Below are 18,960 nucleotides of genomic sequence, written 5' to 3'. Positions count from 1 at the left end.
CTCCATTTTTTCCAGCATACTTTCAGTAATCCATGGTTTCTTTGCACTTTTCCTTTCCCTGTAGCCTATTGTTTCATCCACTGCCTTCTGTAAGCAGCTTTTTTTCCATCCCACATCTCATCCTTGTTATTACAACTAGCTTTAAACTTAGTATAGTTTCCTTGGAAATGTTCTGCAAATTTTTGTCTTTCTTCTTCTTCCCTTAGCTTCTCTAAGTGGGGTTTCTTGCTCACCTGGTTTTGTTTTATCTTCTTCAATGTAAGATTGATTTCTCCTATTAGCAAGATGTGGTCTGCATTAGTGGACGTAAATATTTCACTGGTAGGTTTGATTCAACATGATATAACACTCAACGCGTATATACACTTGAATACTACGTAGATGTTTGCACTAAAATGCTTGTGTTTGTAATACAAATTACGTAATGTCTTGGACACACTTCGCGCACATCTTCCCCGAGTTCTGTGATCTCACGAAATAAATGTCCCAGCAGGAGTAATGAATGGCGGAAAGCGAATCGCATTGAATTTTGAACAGTAATTTATGTTAATTATTATACGGACGTTGAGCGAACATGATAAATTCAGACTGAAGCAGTGTTTTTGAGGGGGCATTACTATTATGGGGGGAAATATGCCTCCTTTGTCCCCCGCACCAGAAAAAAAATACTTTGCTTGTCCCTCTATTGAAAATATCCTGCGGACATCCATGCATGGTCAACGTTTAACTTCAGTGGCGTTAAAATACCTCACAGATAAATTATTGTAATCAACAGTATTTTAATACCATAGAGTAGTAGTTCCCAAAGTGTGCGCTGTGGCTAACTTACAGCGACACCGCGAAATGTTTCAATATTTTCACTGAAATTATGTGATTGTTCCAAATATGTGCTCATTTAGAAGACTTTTTACACATAAAATGTTTCTGAATTTGAAATATGTGTTTATTTTTTTACTTAAGGCAAGCAACCTAACCACACTAATGAGCGTTGCAAGTGTTAGATAGGCCTGCAATCCGACTTGGGCACTGCAGAAAAATATTGAAACACAAAAGGCGCCGTGAAACGAAGATGTTTGGGTACCCCTGCCAAAGAGGTTAGTCTCTGACCAAAATCCGGTGTGGACCTCCAAAGGCAAGGGCGCTTCAACATCAGTGCCCCCCTCCATGCGTCTGATATTTTTTCAAGATAAATAATAATTCTGTTTCTAGTAAGTACAAAGGAATCCATTACTATAATTTGTGGTTGCATATCTTCAGGATAAAATTCCGTTCCTCGAGGTGGCGACGACTGGGTTCCAAAACCGTAAAAGGGGGGGGGGGACAAAGACAGTACACCGTGTCCATAAATATACTGTCATACTTTAAAGTGGTATTACGTCGCTTTGGATAATCGTATTTAAATGAAATTGGTGACATTTGAAAGAAAAACTCAAATATTTTTGTGCATGTCAACAATGGACATCAATATCAGAAATGGACAACAATAAACGAGATCAAACATAGAAACTGAAATAAATTCACTCCTCACTCCTGACAACAATGGACGATGCGGGTTCATTGTTGGATATTTAGCAGGCAGGCAGGTTACATGTGAATGTTTTCCTTTAAAATTGTGTTGTTATTACAGAAGATTTAAGAACGTAGTTGGTGTGTTTTAGAATATCATTCCACGCAGAGTTTGGTGAATTTCAGCGTGCTTATAGGCGAAGGTTTCAAAATCAGGCTCCTTCACACACGTCAATTTTGAAGTGGTACCGGGATTTTGTGGATCGTGGCTGCATATGTCATCAAAGGAAAGGCCATTCAGGGAGACCATCTGTCAATGCGGGAATTGTGGAACAAGTGCGGGAGGCATTTGTTCGTAGTCTTAAGAAGTCTGTACGTAGAGCTAGTCAGCAGTTGAACATCCCTAAATCCACCGTATCTAAGATCCTGCGTACGCGACTGAAGTTCACCTCTACAAACTGCAATTAGTGCACAAGTTGAAACCTGATGACCCTGTAAAACGGTTAGATTTCTCTGAACATTTTATGTTACTAATGGAGGATAACGTAAATCTGTCAGGAAAAATAATTTTCAGTGATGAGGCAACATTCCACGTTGGTGGAAAAATGAACAGACATAATGTAAGGATTTGGGGGAGTGAGAATCCACATGCAATTTTGGAAGTTGGGGACTCCCCTAAAGTGAATGTCTTTTGTGCCGTATCGAAACGTCAAGTCTATGACCCATTTTTCTTTCGAGAGGCCCAGCTTATCTTGACATGCTCACTGAATGGTTATTTCTACAATTGGAAGAAAATGAAGGCAATGAATTTATTTTTTCAACAAGATGGAGCACCTCCTCACTGGCATTTACATGTTCGGAAACATCTGAATGAGCGGCTTCCAGGAAGATGGATAGGACGTGCCGGAAATGATGATAACGTCTTCTACAATTGGCCGCCGAGGTCACCTGACTTGCCGGTCTGTGACTTTTTTATGGGGTTACATAAAAGATTGTGTCTATGTACCCCCATTGCCTCAAAACCTGCAAGAACTGCAAATTCGCATCACTTCTGCAATCCAGTCCATCCCTGTGGATATGTTGGAGCGTGTGTGGCATGAATGGGAATATCGCCTTGATGTCTGCAGGGCCACTCGTGGGGGCCACATTCAATGTCTATGAGTTGTAAAATAAAATATTTGAGTTTTTCTTTCAAATGTCACCAATTTCATTTAAATACGATTATCCAATGCGACGTAATACCACTTTAAAGTATGACAGTATATTTATGGACACGCTGTATATTCCCCTCTGTAGATAAGGTTTAGCATAGTTCGGAGGCAAAAGTGGCGAAAAGTTTGGGGGGGGGCATAATCGCCGCCACTGCAGGGTTTGTAGCATCACAATAAGACGTCAGAGAACGCTTTAAAGAAAATTTATGAAAATGTGTGAGGTGTAGTGCTCTGTAGGCCCCTTATATGTTTCGAGATTCGAGACGAGACACAGAACTTCTAAGTCTCGTCTCGTCTCGTTATTATTCCCAAAAGAAGCATATTCTCATGTGCATGTGTTGTTGCAAGGAATTGAGAATTAGCATCACCACAGTACCTGTTCCGATAATGGATATGAACAACAATAAGACGAACAGAAGAATGATGGCGCCAGATTTTACACAAAGATAAGGAATAATGCAGGAAACTTGAGTCATGAAAAACTCGTGTAAATTTTTTACTGCAGAGATCTGAAACGGAGCCTGACGAAAAAAGTTATTTTCGAAAGAATACCTAAACCTCCCCCCCCCCCCCGAAATGGAGTTTGCTGAATTGAATACGGTGCAATCTTGCGAGCAATATCAACGTTATGAACGTTCGTGGAGAATCCGTGGCGAAATGAAGGGTTTGGAAGAAGAAAATAGACGTAACGCCGACACTATCGACACCTATGATCTGGCACGGGTACTAACTGCAGTAACGCCCGTGGAAAATCCAGCTATCTCCCGTTTTGAAATGTTGTCGTAAATACCAAGTGCAGAGAGTCAAAGTTTTGGGTCGAACAATCGCGATGAAAACTCTCCAAGTCGTCTTTACGTGGATTAGTTCGCCCGAGAACCGCTAGTTGGCGTGATCAACCGTTGCCACTTTGAGTTTACGACCCTCTCGCTTTCAATAGGCTTTGCCCCTCTTAAGCTTCCCCGTGACGTCATGTTTTGATGGTGTGCGGCGTAAAACCGGGCCGAATCCGATAAAAACTTCGGCTGAGAGTCGAATTATTCCGCTGGTTACGAGAAGTAACGAACCAAAATGGCGGACGGATTATGTTCCAGGGAGATTATAACTTACCGCACGTCATGATCCACCATGAGAAGATGGAGATAATGCGGTGCAAAAGGCAGAATTGATATATATTTTTTTACGGCTCTCTCCCACAGAGATAAGAAAACGGCGTAAAAAACTTTAGCAAAAGGGTTAAGTATATGTTCGCATTTATAGGAAAAATCTGGAGAGAAAACGACTTGCGTGTTAAAGGTATATCGTTGGCGAAAACATCCACGAGAGATTCTACATTTTAGAATCTGTTTGGTGTACAGACATTTTTAAGTACGGGGGAGATTTGAGGCAAAACCCCACCCCTCGTCCACACATATTAAAATTACAGTGTCTGCGAACAGTTGATTGATAGTGTCATATACGTGCAAATACGGTAGCATATCACTTAGCCTGTGTCCAAGAGATATTTAGAGTGAGTTCAAAGAGTCCGGGCCCCCTGGAAAAGAGCCAAAAAAAGCTAATTACTTGTATGTGCTTCGTTTCGTAGTATGATGTTCATTTACTTTCTTGCGCTGTCGGAATGAAACAGTTTTGCATTGGCAATGCATACTAATAAACTCAATTATTACAATTATTATATAATCTAACATTCTCAATAATGGACGTCCGCAGGATTTTTTCCAGGGAGGGCCAAGGAAGCATATTTCCCCCATAATAGTGATAATAATAATAATAATAATAATAATTTCTATTATTATTATTATTATATGTGATGCACTTGGATAGTCTGTCAGAGCCTTCCCGAAAGATATTTCTGTATCTGCCAGTGTGGTATTTGAAGAATTATCAGTGTGGAGGAAAGAGGTGGACTACCATTGAATTCTTGTGAAACATTACACGCACACACAAACAAACATTCGCACACGCATCTATCAGCCTTGACCCACTTTAAAAATTTCCAGAGTAATGAAAATATATAAGCATTTATTTGCAAGTTTAACAATATAATATGATATTTGTTCTAATATACATATAATTTCTACATTGACCCAATGCGTCTCCCTGTATTCCCTTCAACCTTCTTAATACTTCTAAGTCCAGTGCATCATGTATGATAACAGAAGTTCTGTGACAGTATTTAAATACTTTCGTAGTTAAATACATTTCTAATGCTACCGTGTTAGGAATGCTATACTATACTGTATTCACCCTAATATCATCTACACCAGAAGTACTGTAGTAATGCAACTACCCCTCATACGTTGTTATATAAATTCCACTCTATTAAACCTATAACAAAAGAAATGGGCGAAATGTTAGTTAAATGTAATATCTAGATATTTTCCCTACACATTTGTTCTATCTCGTTAAGCAGGTGTTTAACTATACACACTTCCTCATTAAGTAGGTATGTAACTATACACACTTCCTCGTTAAGTAGGTGTTTAACTATATACACTTACTCGTTATGTAGGTGTTTAACTATACACACTTGTCCGTTAAGTAGGTGTTTTGGTATACAGACTTCCTTGTTTAATGACGTTGTAACTCTCATACACACAAAAAGCAGCATCAACATGGTTAATTTTGCAAAAAAAGTTACATTTAAAATGCCTCTTACCCGATGAAGACGGGATGCCTGCGTGCGGTCCCATGAAATTGAGCTTGGTACTGTGGTGGTAGCTGGACATGAAGAGATCGGACTGGTACTTGTAAGCTGCCGGGTCAGCCGCCGCAGGTTGCGTGGCCGCGGCGAGCCCTTGGAAGTCGAACTTGTACGCGTATCTCTTCCCGTGAACCTTGGTCATAATGTTTTTGTCGTAATAGTACCTGGAATTTAAAAGAGAATCATTAGAGATTAATTATGGTGACGAGCAACACACTACTAATACAAACTGGGTGTGAATTGCCTCTCTAAAAAGTAAGGACTCGGATCCAATTAAAAATAAGGCGCCTCCCAAAGTTAACGCAGTAGCCCTGTAAGAAAGACTTACAGGGTTCGATTCCCTGTTGGTGTGCAAGACTACACTCTGGATTTCATATTGCAGACTAAGGAGACTCACAGTCGTATAGTTAGTTCTCTGTGGTGCTGCTGTTGTGTCCTGTCCATATGTGTTTGTGATTGTCCTTTCAGCATTTTCATGTTACCATCCTCATCTTCGTGGTTAGTCAAAAGTGGAAGAGAAGGTGATAAAATAAAGTAAATCAATCAATTAATCGATTCGCTGCGGTGTTGCGTTAATCTTGAAACAGTAGCGTACGCAGGATTTTTTTTCGAAGGGGGCTCGAATTGTGAAAGTGGATATGGCGTAGCTGCGTTTTAAGTAGGGGCGGGATACACTATAAAATATTTCGCAATTACCTGTTTGAACCTATGTTCTAAAAATTTTTCAGACAAAAATGGTAATTGGGAGCCATTTTAAGGGTAGTTCGCGTTTACTATTTTGGTTTTTCGCACTGCTTTCATTTCAAAATTTTGATTTTTCTCAAAATTTCTGGATGGCTGTAGCCCCATCAGCCCCCACCCTGCATACGCCAGTGTCTTGAAACACGCTTGCCGATACAAGCTGGAGAATGACTCCAACACTTGTTGTTCGAGATCTTGAAGTGTATGAGAAGACTGCTGTGTCGTTACTTACAGATAGTTTATCTACAGTGTATTATTTGAAGAAGGAATGAGGAAGGGTTGTTGAAGCTCCAGGAACCCATAAATTCCATTGGGTTCTGCAACAGGACAGGAACCTTCTTTCCCGCACAATTTAAATTCGGTCCAAGTTCTTTTATTGGAAAAAAAAAGTTCCTGGACCATATTTAAATTGATCCTGAAGAAAGGTTTCTGGACCGAATTGAAATGATAAAAAGGTTATTTACGGTCCAGAACCCATTTACGCGTGCTGTTTTTCTCATCTGGACCGGAATTGAATTTATTAAAAATTCCTGGACCTTCAACAACCCTGGAATGATGGGATTTCTACCCTCCTCTGGATGCGAATATTTGGCTCTTGAGAGGAGAAATTTATGTTTAATTTGTATAATATCTTGGTGCTTCAAGAGTAGGTATTGCTATTTCCCCCCACTGGAATATGTTCCAATACCACACTGGTTATATGTGTTGTTAATGTGTATAAAGATTTGTAAAACCTATTTTTGATATTCCCTATCAGCAACGTAGAGGGTTTGTGCTTAATTATAAATAGACCTTGGATTTTTAGGTTCTAAAAAGTGTGCTCTTATGTTCCTAAAGGCTCTTAAAATTCTAAAATAGGTTCTAAAACCCTAAAATAGGTTCTAAAAACCTTAAGTTAGGCTCGAAAAATTCTGAAGTAGGTTCTAAAAAACTTAAAATACTTCAAAATTCCTGAAAAATGCTGATAAGGTATAGTCACCGGCAATGAAAATGGGACACCTATGTCCTGAAATACGCACTATCTTGGATAACGTTATGTGTGTTGCCTAACCCTACGGCGATGGCAGAACTTACCATTGAAAATATGCTATTGAAATCCACTCTTCGACGTATAGTTAGGCAACAATGTTTTTTCATGTTTTCCACAGTCAAACTCCACAATTTTGTCTGTGAGGATCATCTTGTATGCTGAAAATAATCTTTCAACAAAAACATAGTGGTGCAAACTTCAATGCTGAAATGTTAGTTTGCAAGACGTGAATACCACAAAGCACCGAAGTGACTCGAAAGTGAGCAAGAAAACACAGATCAGACCACTTTGTATTGTACAGGTAACAGTGGGACCAGACATTTTGCTTTGTTTAGAGCTTTGAAAAATCACCAAGGACTTGGAGGAAGGGAAATCGACAGAGAGTACGTTTCAAACACGTTCGCCATTGAATATTTTCGTGACCAAACAAAGCAAATGCCTTTGTGTGACATAAAAATCCTGTAAAACCTTTAAAAATATATAAAAATCTAAAAAAGGGCTTAATTTAGGCGCATAAACCTAAAATAGGTTCTAACAAGCAAAATAGTTTTTTTTAGGCACTATAAAACTTCATCAGTCGTTGCGTTTTTTAACGAAACGCTGACATAACTTATTATTTCTTACATACCTGTAAAGGAAAAAATAGGTTAAAAACCTAAAAAACGATGTGTAATTCTAAGATATTTGTATGAGATTGGTGTTAAATGAACTGAAGAACATCAACACGAGCCACTATACAATCAGTGTCCTGTAATCTTCAAGCTTGAATAAACCTGGAACGATGACCAAGTTCGGAAATCAAAGATTGAAAAAAAAAAGTGCAAATAGGATAAGTTCGGCGTCCTTTTTGAACCTTGATTGCAATTTTCGTTCTCTCTTTTTTTGCTTGTTTTCTTCCCAGCTTGCCCCATTGACTGCTGTGTTTTGGGTCTTTGTGCGTGCATTACCGGATAAAATAAGAACCGGTAGAGGGGGACGGGGAAAAAAGAATGAAGGAAAAATGGTGATGGGTTTATACCGGCGACGGGGGTGCCAAATAGGATTACATTCGGGCAGGGGTGAACCGCCGATAATAGTCAATCTGTCCCTGTGCGCTCGGCACTGTAACTAGGTTACCGGCCTGGGGGGGGGGGGGATATGAGGGGCATTTTCCCGCTGCTCGCTCCCTTCCGCGTACACAAATTATCTATTTTCCAGAAATTCCTGATCTTCTGTCAATATTTGTTGGTTGTTTATATCTCTAGCGAGAGAGAAGCTACACGAGGTTACGCTTCTGATGGGTTTTAGCATGCATGACGTAGCGTTCATCTTGTTTTCTCTCTGCATGTTTAGGGGTTATGTTGTACAAGTTCCAGGTGTGAGAAATCGATGGAATTTTGTTGTTATTCTTGATGGATGTGTTTGCATGAAACCTTAGGAATGGTGAGTTTTATGGGATATGCACATTTAAAACTATGCAGGGTGGTACACATTGTATCTACCAATGTGCAGGAACCTCCCATGCCAGAACGATCCATTGAAGTGTAGACTGCCGCGACGGTGTTTGCTCTATTGGCAATCGAGTCGCTCGCGGCCGTATGTCGGCACTAGACTGTCCGTGAATTAAGCGCGCAAGTTTCTGTAACTAGTTTAAAGAGTGATTTATTTACTTATCAGTTTATGAAAGTAGGTGCTGAAACTGGCCGCCTTCGTTGTCCACACATTTTCGACACCTCTTGATGAAGTTACCCATAACTCGCTGCAGTTCCCGTTGATTAATGTTCGTAATTTCTTGGTGGATGTTACGTTCCAGTTCTTCCAGTGTGTGTGGATTTGACGTGTATACAGAAAATGGATTGCTTGACAACATGGAACTTTTACACCTAGGAATCTTGTTTGAAATCGCCTTTCAACTTCACATTTCGATGAAGCCTAAATAAATACACGCTGTGCAGTAGAAAACATATATGCTGAGCCAGTTGAATACGATAGAAGAAACACAATACGTAAGAAGCACCCTATCACTTCACAGTCGCCAGACTAATAAACAGGACACATAATAGAAAACAATAGCCCTTATCCCTTCAAAGTCTCGTGTCTACTTTAAGGACCTCCTTAAAAACCGGTTTCTAACTCCCCCCCGCAAGCTTACTTTAGTGGGTGTCTTAATAAAGATGTATCAAAAGTGTGTGCGCATCGATGGCGACTAATTTCAACACCTCCTTTTATATATCTGGTAAGTAAATAACTTTTTGAAATAATTACGAAAACTGTTGTGCACTTGCTTCACCGACAAACGGCTGCGAGTGACCCGCTTGTCGATAGCGCAAACACCAACGCGGCGGTCTACACTTCAATGGATCGCATTGTACATTGACGTACTGCATGGGACGACTTTCGCTCGCTCGTACTCGTTAGAATATCCGTATTCAATGGAATATCATTTTAATATGTGACAATAATAGTAGAGACATACCTATATGTAAAATATCCGCCTTGGTAGTTTCAGCCCACAATCATTAATTGCATTTTCATATATCACTTTGCATTGGTACATGATAAAATAGACTAAACTACATTTTAGCATGGAGATGATGGCTATGTTCACTTAAGTTTCAATTTCACTGCTTGTTTCATCTCAAGATCCATATTTGTGGGCTCACTACCACAGACACAATACGATTATAAGTGAACTACTGGGCTTCGAGTGTATACCGCTCGTTTTACCTGTTCGAGCGTTATTCGCTCGAGTAAAGAACCTCTCCATTCCGTACGCTATCTAGCGTCGTCCGTGTGAATTATTTGGTGTTCGAAAGACTTAGCCATTCATTCTCGTAGTAAAGTTCTTAAAGGCATGACCATCTACTTCACACAGCATGTTCAACACACGATTTCTCTAATGAAAGATCAAGATTCGGGTCTCGTTCATCCATTTTATCTAATCAATAATAGTCTAATTTTTATGTCAGCAAAACATGAAATTTGCAGAACATACAATATTGTGCTATAATATTTTTCGTCAGTCGCTAGATATTTTGGTGCCCTATGAAGGATTGTGGTTTGGTGCCCTACTCCCCCCTTCACCCACTACCAAGCATACATTTGATGTTCGTCCTTCGATATTTTCTTGAAATATTCACTTCCTACAAATTTTGAAAAACTCATTAAAAATAATATAGATTGTATTTAAAGATTCGCAGTTTGCATTTCTGATTTTTAAAAAAAGTTTAAATATATTTAAGAATATTTCTATTATGTCTTAGTGTCTGAAGAAAATCTTTAAGAACGTACTATTATTACTTTGGGAACAAAATTACCAGCAGTGGTTTACCAAAATATAAGCCTACAATTGAAGAAAGAAAGGTTAAGAATAATAATTAAAATTTTAAAAATTAAAATAATAAAAGTTTCACGTGGTGGCCCCCAAAGGTAATATCTAGGGGTCACTTCATCACCTGAAAGTCTTCAATAGGAACAAGGGATGAGTAGCAGCTTGTATGTTTTCCTTCTCCCCCTCCCCCCAAAATAGTTGACGCCCTGTAGGTTTCAGACCCCCCCCCCCTTAGCCGACCCTCTCTCTACGGGCCTGTTTTTCGTAGACTTCGGCCAATTCATTCATTCCCGTGTTATGATTTACATTCTAGTGCATTTGTAGCAAATTCTGTCAACGCCACTATCTAAACTGCTGACATTCAGTCACTGTTTCTAGAATCAGCAGGAATTGTTTTCGAAATTGTGAAAAACAACAGTACAGACGCAGCCTTAATCTCTGCTATGTGGCTGGCTTTCATGGCTTAAATCAACATTAAGCGGAAGTAATGTGACGAGGAAAATTTTCGGGGCGTTCCCCTCTTTTTCCATTAATTTCATAATATCATCACTCATCCTCATCTTCACTATTAGCCAAAGTGGCAGAAAGGTGAAGTGAAATAAACCAATATAGGGGTAGGTATTATATGTCCCGTGCTTGTGAGAGCGCACAATCATCTCTAAAGTTTGTAATTTTCTAACTTTTCTACGGAGCTGTCATTTTGCTAAAATGAACTCGTTCAGTTTTTCTATGCGTAAGTACGAAATGGGTGTAGTTCAGCTGCATAAAATATAAATAAAAGATTATTAAAGTAGAAACATCTTTTTGACTTAGTATTTAGTAGAGCGAAAATTTTAAGCTTAAATGTTATCCTACACCAAATAAGTATAAGTTGCTTTCTTGTCTGAAACAGTTCATTCTCTGCGCCCCCTTCCCCATGCATATATTGGAAATTCCTATGGAAAACATTATTGAACCTTGTTTCAATGTTGAATAAAACACTAAAAATGCTGACCAAGGTAGTCTCTATTGTATAACAAACTATAAACGTAACGTTTACACCCTCTAACAGGGTCCTTTTCAGACAAAGATTCAAACTAAAATGAAAATTATATATGAAAATGATTTTCAAAGATTCAAACTGAAATGAAAATGATATATGAAAATGATTTTCAAAGATTCAAACTGAAATGGAAATGATATATGAAAATGATTTTCAAAGATTCAAACTGAAATGAAAATGATACATGAAAATGATTTTCAAAGATTCAAACTGAAATGGAAATTATATATGAAAATGATTTTCAAAGATTCAAACTGAAATGAAAATGATATATGAAAATGATTTTCAAAGATTCAAACTGAAATGGAAATGATATATGAAAATGATTTTCAAAGATTCAAACTGAAATGAAAATGATACATGAAAATGATTTTCAAAGATTCAAACTGAAATGGAAATTATATATGAAAATGATTTTCAAAGATTCAAACTGAAATGGAAATGATATATGAAAATGATTTTCAAAGATTCAAACTAAAATGAAAATGATACATGAAAATGATTTTCATTTTCGTAGTTTGAATCTTTGTCTGAAGAAGATCTTGTTAGAGGGTGAAAATGTTACGTTTATAGATTGTTATGCAATCTATCAGCAATCAGCATTTACGGTTTTTTATTGAAATTCCTGCATTTATGTTTCTTTATATAATGATTAATTCAATTTCTTGCCACTGACATGACATTACAAGAATGAAATACCTAGGTATACAATTTTCATTTTACATTCACTCTCCACTGAGTATTGGCCTCTGCTGTTTAACCCTTTCGGACGCCCAAGGACAAGGTATGTGTTCATTTCCGCGTAAGATAGCTAAGTGGTTATAATTTAAACGCGATGCAACTTAAAATTTTGCATAAACTCCAAAATAGAACTCACTGCATCCCTTTAAAAAATTAATGAAAAAAATACGAGATCCATTGGTTTGCAAAATAAGCCAATACTGGGAACTCGGCTGGCTTGGATGTTACCCGCGATATTGGTTGGGTTTTCCGCAGGGGCGTGAGGGAGGGCGGGGGTGAGATTCGGGGTGTGGATGCCTCCGAGTAATGGGCGGACTCGGCTCTCGCGGGGGGTCGATACTGGGTGTCCTGCGCAGAGGCGAATCTATTAGGAAATCAGGCAGGAAGTGAATGTCTCCGCTGCACACGGAAAGCCCCCGGAACACGGAACTTCATCCCGGAACACCCACACTTGAAAGCCCTTTCCTCCGGGTGGGTTGGTACGCCACAGCAGGCGTTTCGCTGGCTTTCCAAAATTCATCGTCGTCGCTTTGCCAAGGAGGGGGTAGCCAGAAATTCCCAAGATGCTAGGATGATAAGGGATCTACTCTTCGATGAGCAATATCTGTGTTAAATTTCCCACGAATAGTACTAAACAACACATCTTACACGCATACGAGCCTCGCCTGACAAATCCATAACTATATTATAATTAGAGAGCGGATTTTTAGGGAAAAACATTTTTTTGTTGCTTCGTAAGTTGGCCATACTCGTTAGGAGTGCCGACCATATGATTGCCATGTAATCTGAGAAGTCTTATTTGACATATAAATGCATAATTTTACCTTTATCACATCAAACATATATTTCTAGGGACATAATATAAAATGTACATGTTTCAAACATTCCAGACAAAAAAACTTCCTAAATTCTTTGTGTAAATACACATTTTGGAGTTAATGCATAAAATAGGCAAAACATGCAGCCTTTGGCGGTGATTAGGGGGCGAGGGGGGTAATCTAACCAAAAATCAAAACTTCAGACGTTTTCGCGATATGCTCCGTGAATCACTGATCAACGATCAGAAGCAGGATAAATCAACTTATGAATAATGATAAATACTGTGAGTTGCCAGAATTTTTTTTTTCTTACTATCAACTTTCTCGACTTCAGTTACTTTATTATCTAATTCACTGCCAATATTGTTCCAATGTATATGATTTTATTCCTATTGTATTTTATTGTACTTTCTTGATCAATTTCTTTGTAATCTGAATTTCATTTTAATTTTTAGTTTTTATCTGTTCTATTGTATGAGATTTTATTCCATTTGTATTTTATTGTACTTTCTTGTTCATTTTCTTTGTAATCTTGAATTTTATTTTATTTTAATTTTAATATGTACTTTTTGGGGTTAGGTGGTAGACCAGCAACAGCTGAACCTCGCCCAGCAATAAAGTCAATTCAATTCAATTCAATTCAATTGCCCCCCACACTTTTTGCCACTTTTTCTCCCGCACTATGATAAACCTTATTTACCAAGGGAAAATAAACTGTCCTTGACCCCCGTTTTGGAACCCTATCGCCGCCACTGCATGCAGTAAATTAGTAAAATACGTAGTACCCTATTCGGGGCTCCACAACATACCGGTCACTACTGCCGGAGCTGTTTTATCAACCACGTGGCAAGGCATTTCGTGCAGAACAGCGTTCTTTAGTCACCCAGCATTGCAATGCAGCTTTAGATGTGCTACGTTCACGACAAGTGCTAATAGAAGATCCAATATGTTCAAATGAAGGTTCTAAGTATTCATAATATTATTTAGATTTGTGATTTGTCGCAGCCAAAAATAAACAATCCGGTTCTGAAAAACTTCCTGTCACAATGCATATAATTTACACGGCCCGATGAATCCACGTTACGTAAACACTGGCTTCCACAGCTCTACGAAGAAACTGTGCAAAAAATTGAGGACTAAAAGTGGTAAACATTGTAAGCGCCAAAAGCGAAAGTGTTGGGAAATCGCATTGTTCCCAGCCCGTAAGAACGTGCACACTAAGCTGCTCGTCAAGTCAACCTTGCAGCAGGTTTTATGTATCAATCCGCGCGAGAACTGAGCTCAGAATCTTCCGTGCCAGTCTTTCCTCAACCGCCGAACTGCTTACATCGCAGACACTGAGAAAATCCACAGTATTGCCAACCGCACAACACATCAAAACCCGCATGCATGTCAAGTGGAATGTATTTTTGCTTCTCTTTGTCTCCTGAAACATAAAATTTCAAAAGTACTTTCTGCGCATAGATTATTTAATAAATGTGTCATTACTTAATATAAATGCGAAATATCTTCGAAACACGAGAGCGTGTGTGTATATTTCGAGCACGCAAAAATAAAAATGAACAAAGATAAAAGTAAACAACGATAGGCCCTCTTGAATTTAATGACAATTTTTTTTTTTTTTGGTTTAGAAAGAAATACATTTATGAAAAACGTGGTTGCTTCGTCCGCAATACATCCGTTCCTGTAAGACACACGCAATTCAAGTTATACCACCAAAAAAGCATGATTTGTTATTGGTGATATATACAATCAGGTGCATTGTCTGTCGCTATTACTCTGGTTTCAATTTATGAATCACTTCACTAAACCAGGATTCAAATCTTGGTCTGTCCATTTCTTGCGGATAATCACCCTTCCCTTTCTTTGCGCGGAACAGTAAATATGCACCTTCAACAAAGCTTTCATTGCCGCCAGTGGGTGAAACAATAAGCCTCCCCCTTCCCCTCATCGTTGATTTCTTCAGCCCTGGCGTGGTTTTGCATGCTGGTATCCTTCCATGTTTTATTCCCCCTTCCCCCACCCACCGAGTTGAAGGACGTCTCGTCCAAATAATAAACATGTTTCTTCTCACTGCGATATCTTTTAATACCGCGGAGATTCTTTTGTCGTCAAAAAACAAACAATCGTTTCCTCTTGCTAAACTCAAACAGCAAATCATTCAACACCCGTGATACAATTCGTGCGCACATTGACGGCAAATCACCTCACGCCCTGTTTTACTTTGATCTTGTTGCCGCAAGGAGGATTATGCATTCAAAACAACTTGCTTGTCTTTGAAGAAAATTTCCCTTCGGACGAAGTCCAAAATAACATTCGGGTAAAACCGCGCGCTGAACAGGAGATTCAGCCATTCTCGCCGCTCTACAATAAACATAGGGTTAAAATAGTGGGATGTGCAACACTGGTATCGCCGATTCCACGCGTTCTGCAACGCATTCAGTCTCGCTCGACTCGCTCTAAAGTTTCAGTGTCTCCTCAACGCACTACACATTGCAGTTGGCGAATCTACGGTTCTAAGTTCGTCTGCACAGTGATTGCAACCAATTAAGTCCATACCTGCTAATGGATGTACTATTTTGTCTGTATATTACAAATTAAATAACTGTTTTCTTGCAAGTATGCAGTTGTGTCAGAATAGAACCCGTCTCAGTGGAACTATGTTCTTGCGCGCACGTTTGGAACTACATATGCGAAAACCTGCTGCAAGGTTGACTTGACGAGTGACCTCTTTGCACGCCCTTTGAACTACTTAGGTAGCCCACTTTTCACGTTTACCACATTATAAAGCATGGCACATTTCACAGTTTAACGTGGAAAACGGTGTTTGAATTATTGTGGCACTTACAGCGTTAACCGGGGTGTAAGGGGTACCTTCCCCGTAGGCGCCCAAAAGTCAACCTCACTTCCACGCAGTATACCCTGGACTGCATTTTGCAGACGAACGAGGCTCTGGCGACTGGCACTATGGCCAGTATAATTTTGTGTGTGTTGTCCTGTTTCTTGTCCTTGTGTGTGCTGAGTGCCCATTTACAGCCTCAGATTTTAACGAAAGTCAGAATATTTTATGATTTTAGTTATGCAACGTTAGAGTTGTTATTTGTAATAGTAAGGGGCTGGCCCCCGTATAATATGACGGGTTCAAATTAGCTGAAGAAAGTGCTGACGCACCCAAAATTTTAAATTCAAATTAAATCAAACTTACAGCGCTTACCAATTTTAGTCTTCAATTAGATCTGTGTGTGAATATGAAAAATTGTGGGCCAGTCTGTCATTTTGAATGAAAATATTTTTTAGTTGTAACCACATATTTACGCTCCTTTTAGAACATAAAAAATAAATATTTTCAGTTTTTTAGCACATAAGAATAGGCCCCTAATTATATTTACTTGTACATAGTTCTATGTTACCCCCACAAAACTAGCATAATTATGTATATCTATTTCAATATCCTTCCATGAATCTCCTGTCCAGAAATGTTTAGTATGTGTGTGTGTATAAATGTGTCTGAATTTTATTTTTATTTTTTGTGTGTGTCCTCATTGTTTTTATTTCGTTTTTGTTTTCTTTGGTTTATGAACGAGTTCCAGGTATAAACTGGGTTATGTGGGAGAACAGCCACAGATTGAACCTCGCACTTTAATAAAGAAAATATGAACTCCAATTTGGCGTTGCTAATTTAGTACTACAACAAAAATTCACCGAGAATTTTAAGATTTCCCAAAGGGAATTGGATTTTCAAAATTTTATAGTTTATGAATACCTCGCACTTTTGGAGAAAATCACAACCTCACGAGTAATTAGTGCAAACTTAGAAAGTATTATTATTATTATTGTGCTCTGATTAACCTGAGCTTCATGATTGGAATCCTGAGCAAGGCATGGATATTTAAGGAAATGAAAGAGATTGACTAAAATAACGGTAATACAATAAAATAATTTGTCACTAGTAGATTTGATGGAAAGAATTTTGTATTTTTGTAATTAGACGTCACTTTTCTGCCACTTTTGGCTAATCGCGATGATGAGGTTGATGATTAGACGAAATCGATGATGAACACTCATTGAAGAGGCACCTTCATTCCCAAGTCAGGATTCGAACCCAGAAACTTATGTGTGTTGGTCTCGCCATCAAATTCGAGTTGTAGGCTGTGAGTCTCCAATCCTCAGTATTGTCAAATCATCCTCATCATCACGATTAGAATAAATATGCATAAAAATACGTGAAATAAGAGAAAACAATATCTTCATAACCCAATGCTTCATTTCATAACAGGATTGACCAAAAAAAAATGGTTTGCCAATCAAAAAGAGCATTCTGCATGGGTTAACGTCATGGGAAGAGAAGCAGCTGTGAGACAAGAAGAAGGGTTTACCTGAGTGCCCTACTCAGCTTGTCGTAGTTCATGTTGGGCTTGGACTTCCTCTCCCCCCATCTCCGGGCCACCTCGTCCGGGTCCGTGAGTTTGAACTCCCCGTTGGTTCCCTCCCACGTGATGCAGTTGGCGTTCGAGGAGTCCGACAGGAGCTCTAGTAGGAACTGCCACAGCTGGATCTGACCGGAGCCTGCGAACAGAAGAGGATTGAGTGATTTAAAGCACAATAGTTCGACAAAACACACAGGACAATCAAAAAGAAACATCTCATCAATATATCAAGACCACACTTGGGATATTAGAGGGGTAAATTTAAAGAAATAACCCTCTCACAACACCTACAGTCTGTCCCAGAAGTCTGTGTAGCAAGGCCGCGCATAACGGTGAAGAAGGGGAGAAAGCGAGTGGTGGAACAAAACAGTGCGTGTTGCTGCAAAAGGCCGGTAGCTGCAGTCACTTTGTCCCCTCTCCCCTCTCATACGTTCATTGGTCGACGAGATAGCTGAAGAGCTAAGTTTATAGAAATGCCACAGCAAACAAAGAATTAACCTCAAATAATCTTACAATGTTCTTTTTTTAACAAAATTTAACCTAAGCAAACATGCAGAACCATTGCATTCCCGCTTTTCTTATAAGTCCACTTTATGCACAGAAAAGTTAATCAGGACTGAACTTACAGTGTAAAGTGGGATCCGAACAACTATGTGCTTTCACAGAGTTTTGAACCTGGGACCTCAGAATCATTGTATCGAAAATGACAGGAGAGTAATACAGGACTTCAGTACTTGAAACCGAATAATTATCAATAATACTATATACATATGTATGTATGTAACGATATTGTTAAAGATGAAAATATTAATACAATAAACATTATTGCAACTGGAGGTCTTGAAATACAATAAGAAAGTAATATATAATAAAGAAAAATAATAAACGGAAGGAAAGGAAAGCCTATAGTTGTTCATATTAACCTGATTGTGACCCATTCGAGTCATCACAATTTATGGAAAATTCAGTCCATTTGTTCTTATTTGCTCAACAAGGCGGAAGTAAAGCATTATACTCCATGAAGCCTTAAAAAGATCGCTTCGCGGGTTTGCAGCAGACGACAATATGGGGGTGTGTCTACGAGAACCAAATCAGGTCCGCGAATGAGCGAGCCCGGTTGCCACAACTAGCTTGCTGCATCCTTCTGGAAGGTTGAGTGACCTCTGCCTCTTGCTACCTCGGCCTGTTTGTTCGGCTGAGGAGCAGACGACACGATAGTATCGGCAACAGTGTGCGAGCGACGTCTGCTGTTAGCCCGCGAAGCGCTCTTTCTAAGGCCTCCTGCAGTATAAGGATGATGGTTCAGACGGAATCCGTTGATTCATTATTTCAGATGTGACTTCTTTTATTTCAAATTTTCCTAGTGAAGTTCACAACTGATGTTTTCTAGTGAAACCGGTGATATTGGAGAACATGCTATATTGCCATTCCGA

The 18,960-nt window shown here is 39.0% G+C and overlaps 1 protein-coding gene across 1 annotated transcript in view; it reads right to left on the bottom strand.

Moving 5' to 3' along the window:
* Window positions 1-18,960, bottom strand: part of Ets65A (DNA-binding protein D-ETS-3) — a 132,962-nt gene that overhangs the window by 12,686 nt on the left and 101,316 nt on the right. The window contains exons 5-6 of the mRNA XM_083122310.1: window positions 17,477-17,666; window positions 5,374-5,582 (exon numbers count right to left, since the gene is read on the bottom strand). Of these exons, the coding sequence (XP_082978436.1) occupies window positions 5,374-5,582; window positions 17,477-17,666 (399 nt within the window). The remainder of the gene's footprint in view (window positions 1-5,373; window positions 5,583-17,476; window positions 17,667-18,960) is intronic.

The sequence above is a fragment of the Lepisma saccharinum genome, chromosome 5 (assembly GCF_977018435.1).
Source record: "Lepisma saccharinum chromosome 5, izLepSacc3.1, whole genome shotgun sequence".
Lineage (NCBI taxonomy): Eukaryota > Metazoa > Arthropoda > Insecta > Zygentoma > Lepismatidae > Lepisma > Lepisma saccharinum.
This window is presented reverse-complemented; position numbering and strand designations above follow the sequence as displayed.